General features: G+C 42.3%; 1 protein-coding gene across 1 annotated transcript in view; it reads right to left on the reverse strand.

The window, feature by feature from the left end:
- The window catches only part of LOC141927411 (uncharacterized), a 200,770-nt gene extending 195,203 nt beyond the window's left edge, over positions 1-5,567 (reverse strand). Inside the window, exon 1 of the mRNA XM_074834607.1 lies at positions 5,454-5,567. Within this exon, the coding sequence (XP_074690708.1) occupies positions 5,454-5,536 (83 nt within the window). The 5' untranslated portion in view covers positions 5,537-5,567. The remainder of the gene's footprint in view (positions 1-5,453) is intronic.
- Positions 5,568-6,000: the final 433 nt, after the last annotated feature.

The following is a 6,000-nucleotide window of genomic DNA, read 5'->3' on the forward strand; positions in this document are numbered from 1 at the left end:
AAAAGGCAGAAATCTCAAGCTTACTTCCAGAACAATTAATGACTAGTTTTAAACCAAGACCAGCGTGGAATCCAAAGTAAAAAAACCAAGAATACACATGTTCAGTATATAATTTTAAAATGCTTTGATTTAGCAGTAATGAAAGGAAATTTCTTTCTCCTCAGAAATAAATTAAAAGCAATAGATTTTAGAGAGAACGTAAGCAATAGCAGGCTTGAATTTCAGAAGGAAATCTATTAACTGTGTTCAAAGAGAGAAGGTATTTAATTGGTGAATAACACAAGTCTGCAACATGGTCTGTTAACTCTCTGAGAGCCAAAGCACCGCTTCCATCAAAGGAGGTTTTGCTGACGAGTCATCCAAAGACTAGGTTTTAAATTACCAGATAATCTTACCAGGAGGTTTCTTCAAATTTATTAAAAATATTCCATGTTCTCTGTCATATCTAGATCATGGCATGCCTAGAACTATGATAAATAAGCAGAACTGGACATAACGCAGAAGAAAGAAGTCAAAGCAAAAGCAAGCAATTTTCCTAGAAATCAGAAATACTGCAAAAACACAGTATATGCACATGATAAATGTATGCGTAAATAAGTAAACTATGTCAATATTCCATAATGCAGCATCATTAAACCTAATGAAATGCTGACAAGTTCTCCCCTCTTAGGGTGCATTTCTGAAGAGTAACTTAAGAAGCCAAATCCCATTAAAAGTGAATGGGAGCAGGGGCTTACCTACCTTAAATTTGCAGATTTAAGAATCATACAATATATAAGCACTATTGTGACTACAGGCAGCAAATTTCTAAATCTGTTGTAGGTGGTGTCTCTGATATGAAAACAGGTATTTATAAAACTTGAAAATATTTTGCAGTCAATCATGAGATCGTGTCCATCTTTGAGAAATACAGCAACTTCAGGCTATCACATTTTATGATCATGTATTTTCATAGTCTACGGCTATTTCAGAGTCCAGGAGGAAGTCTTGATCTCATTTGTCTCCTGAAGAGCAGGAAAACATGTCATAAATCAAGAAAAGAACTATACCATGATGACACTCATTCGTTATCTTTAAGTCTCCTGCCAATGAATATACTGAGGAAGGAAAAACAAAAAAGCCCTTTACCATCTGTTAAAAGACTAAATTCAAAACTAATTTTCCTCTAGAAACTCTGAAACAGAGGCTTTAAGTGCAAACTCTTAAAAAATGTGATTCTGTGTTATAATGCTGACCAGCACGAGCTCTATCTGGTGGCAAGATACTGTAGTGCATAAGCTAGAGACTATTTTCTATTCAGCATGACATTCACATTCACAAAGATGAGAAACATCTCCGTCTTCAACATTTATTTTTCTTTTCTAGAAAGAACTACTGGATATTAAAGGATTGGGAAGGTTGATGGTGGTGGTAAAATGAGAGGACAGAACTGCCCTAATTTTATGCCAGAGCATTTAAACCATGCTTACTAGTATCACATTATCCAAACCTCAAAGGCTGGAGGTAGCTACTGTTCAGGAGTACTGAGGGCATACTGCAACCTTATAGATTCTAGGCAGACAGGACGGGGAAGAAGTACCTGAGCATTCAACTAAAAAAAACTTGTTAGGTAAAATTCAGAAATTGGCAGTGACTCTGGGTTGCCAGCATCACTTCAACCAAGAGTTGATAAGAAAGACTTAACTTAATCTTACTTAGTGTAAGATACAAATTTAAATGCACCAGTGGCCAATCAGGTCCTTATTTTCACTAGAAAACCTGCAGTCTGCAATATTTTTTTAACTATCAAATCTCTGAACCCAGGATATCCCATTCAAAGAAATGCAAGAAGATTCTACTACATTACCCATTTCAGCTCCAAAAGCAAAACACCCTTTGAGCCCTTATTTAAGGCTAGGAATACAAACTTTCCCCACACCTGCAAATTGGCATCACTGGAGGTGAAAATACAGTGTATTGGCTAAACAGCCAATATACTGAGACAATTTCTCACCAAGAAATGATTACACAACCTACTTTTCACATCATTTGGACAGTATTATAACAAAACTCCAGGATCCAAGTTTAAGCTGTATCACCATATACTTTATAGAAGCATTTTTTTGTGTTATTTGTTTTCTGCATTGCATTCCAACATATTCAAAGTGACATGCAGTTTGTTCCACTGTAGCAATCAAAATTCAGAAGCATCTCTTCATATGGAAATGCTTTGTACAACAGCAGTTTATCTTGAAATACATTCCAGTCCTCAAAACAGTGGACTTCACCTTTTTAATTATACCTAAAAAAAAAAGTATTTATATCACTTTGAAATAGTGTCCAGACACATCTGTTTGCAGTGACACACGGTGCAAAAATAGTCCTGTATCTTTGAAGCCCAATAACTGTTACAGTTAAAGGACCAAGTTTACTGGAGTGTTGCAAATGTGGATACCATCTGAATGCTCGATTTTGCTTTTGGGAATATGATGTATCTGGAGGAGCACAAGTAAGCCTACAGTGCCCCACAGAATTGGAGAAGCTGGAAAACAGTTACTTAGCCAGGAATCCAGCTCTAAATCCAGGTGTTCCTTGGAACAGGACTAAATTTAGTTGCTTATGGATAGAGTGAAAATATGCAGCTGCAACATTTGAGTGGTCAAAAAAACCTAAACAAAACAGTTTTGTTGCAAGATTGTGACTGGATCCTCTAAAACCAAATCAGACCCTTTAGATGTCATCCTGGACCTGCAAAACCACAGAGCAAGTCAACAGGCTTTATGCTGACAGGGATAAAGTTTCTCTCATGACTTATTCAAAGAAGTCCTCACTCACATGTCGCTTGGGAACAGAAGAATCCATTCTTGAGCCATGTCTCCATCCTAACTATGAAAGGTAATATTTATTGCACAAACGGGATTCCTAGCACATACCTCATAACAACCCCTGCCTTTTGCTCTGTCCTGTATAGTTAACTATGGGCAAACATCTGCACTGCTAAAACTTGTACTGGAATATTTCTCTAGGAGAGGATTTACCACTTGACAGTAACTCAAGCCTTCTATGCTTACTTACTATTCCTGCACTGTCCCACACCTATTCCCAGCCTTCTGCAAAGCACGATCCTGAAAGTAAACTCAATGCTAGATAAGCACACACCACACTTGCAGTGTCATTATATATCCCAATATTGAACTACAGAGCTCACTGCAAAGTGAGCTGCTAAAAACCGTGCTTTTTATGACGAGATGGTTAATTCCTCATTTCAAGGCCTAAATAGCATGCTTTTCAATGAAAACTGTCTATTTGTTCTCTGGTCGTTGCAGTGTTCCCTAAAGTTCTAATACAAGATCATCAAGGGCTAATTGTCTGGAAACATAGTTGATGGAAATAGCTAGTCATCCTATAATCTGTTCTACATTAAATCTCCTCAGGGGGCTTGGAAGCAGAATACCAACATCCACACAGATCTCTCGCATTTTTAGCTAGGAGCAAATACTCAAGTTAATAGCAGAACAAAAACAATTATGAAGAATATCCCGTATATTCTCAGCCACATCAGATCTCAATCAAAACAACAGCAAATGCTACAGAAGAAAGCACTCGGCATGGTATGTTCAAGGGATACATTTGTTATTCTTATCCCATTGACCGCAGATGACCAATGTCAAAAGCACAAAACAGAATTACTGGAAAAAGGCAATTCATGAAAAGTGGCCATTTGGACATTTCACCCTTTCTTGGTGAAAGCTGGCAGGCTTACTCCTAAGGAATAATGACATCTTCTATTTCTGTTTACATCAACCATAAAGTCCCTAAATAGTATAAAGTAAGTTTGGGGTAATACTTATACTTGCCCCAGCTCAGGAAAGGAGATAAAAACTATAGTAATTGCAGAAATATGCCTCTCGGGAAAAGCACTCAAGGCTCTGCCACAGATATGGGGGTTTGGGTGGGTCTTTTTGGTTGCTGTAGGCTAACAGTGAACTGCTGCTCTCAGTGTCTCGAGCCCAGCAGTAACATCCTCATACTGCATCATTCCCAGAAGGGAATGTTTTCCTGGATTCTTTCAGTGGCACTATCTTTAAAAAGGTAAAAGCAAACAAAAATTGTTTGGAGGCAGTTTGCAGTTAACATCACCTCCAGCTTCAGAAGTGCAGAATCACAGTTATTACCGATGTCAAATACAAACAGATTAATGTAGGCCAATGGTATTCTTCCTCATAGTAGAGTAATTGCTTATGAAGAGAGCAAGAAGCATGCCTGAAAAACACAGAGCACTTTTAAAAAAAGAAAAATGTTTTACCAGAAAATGAACTTGACTTCTCTAAACATTGTGATGGATACTCCAGTGCTCTAGCAAAATGGAGTAATATAAACCACCACAAAAGCACTTCTAGTAAATACATACTTACAAGATATTGCATAGAAAAACAATGAGCAAGAGGCTTGGGAATTTCAATTTTGTGACAGAAGAAATAACCAAATTGAAACCAAATACAAGGCAAATTAATTATACAAGGGTGGGATGAAGTTAAGTCAAAAAAATAGGAAGAGAAAAGAGGTTAGAAATTAGGGTATACACAGACATCTGAAAAGGCTGTTGTCAGGTTGCTTGCAGGGGGACAGGGAGGGACGACACATTCCTTTAAAATACAAGAGGAGCTTTGCAGAGAAAAAGGTGCCCAACAAAGCAGGGCACAGTTTCCAGAAATTTTATCTTCTATTTCAATGAGCAAAAACTTTAACCGTCACCTTTTGTGCATGTTGTCAGCTATGCTACTTTAGAATTCGACCAGAAAACTACCTCTTGACAAACACGTCACCTTGCATTTACAACAAAGGACTTTTTTTGCTCATGCCACGCAAAACACCTCACAGAAACTTCCTTCTGCTTAAGCATCAGGACTCCACATGTGGCTCCAACTCCTTTGTGTCTGCAGAGGAGCTGTGCTGGCCGCTGCCGAGGGATGCTGCCACCGCTCTCACCTCCGCCTGTTCGTGGTCTCTAATTTCTCCTGCCTGGATTTACACTTTATTACTCTGATTTTTCTACTGACGCTCTCCACTGGGTAAAGCTCACCGCAGCCCCTCAGAAAGCCCGGACTAGCGCAGCTGTGTAAGGCTCAGCTCTGACACCCCTTCGCTTTTTAGATGAGAAGGAAGAGACTCAGTGATACCGACGCGCTCTCTGAAGCTCCCTTCAAATCTCGAATCAAAGTGAAGCAAGCCCAGCCCGCCCGCCTTCCCTCAGGGGCTCCAAGTCTCCCGAGTAACCCCTACAAAATAACTCCACGGATCAGAAAATCTACGCTGGGGGGCGAGGGGACACACACACACACCGTCTCGGGTAAGCGAAAGGTGCAGCCCAGCTAAACTTTCTTTATGGCAGGGCTGCACCGAGACGCACACCGAGCTGTGCTCGCCGGGGCAGCCCCCCGAGAGACAAAGGCAGCCCCCCCAGCCCCACTCACATGCCCCGCTGAAGCCGCGGCTCCGTCGCCCAGCACAGGCAGAGGTACAGGCAGAGGTACAGGCAGAGCAGCCCTGCGCCCATCACGCCACCGAGGGAACGGGGATGGGGCGGGAGGGGGGTGGGAAGAGAGAAAGGCGGCGGGTAGCACCAGCAGCAACACACCCCCCGTAGCCGCAGCAGCAGCCTCGGTAGCCCCCCAGCCCTCCAAATCATTTAAAGCGGCGGCGAGGAGCGCCACTGGCTGCGCGGCCCCGGCCCGCCCCCGGCCCGCCCCCCGCGCAGCCCTCCGCCCCCGCGGTCAGGCACCGCGGAGGGCCGGCCCGGGGCTGCACCCACCCCCACCCCCCTCCTCGCATCCCGACAGCCTCACCTCTCCCTCTCTGCGATGTCGCTTCGGTCCCCCTCCTTTGAAAGGACTTTCCTCCGGGTCCGAATTCCTGGCGGGTGCAACGCCGGGAGGTGGAGATAAGGAGGGATTTGGTTTCACTGAATAATACATGAAGTTACCTCCAACCTCACGTTCGTGACGGTGAGCAGCTCTCGGA

Source organism: Strix aluco, chromosome 9, assembly GCF_031877795.1.
Source record: "Strix aluco isolate bStrAlu1 chromosome 9, bStrAlu1.hap1, whole genome shotgun sequence".
Classification (NCBI taxonomy): Eukaryota; Metazoa; Chordata; class Aves; order Strigiformes; family Strigidae; genus Strix; species Strix aluco.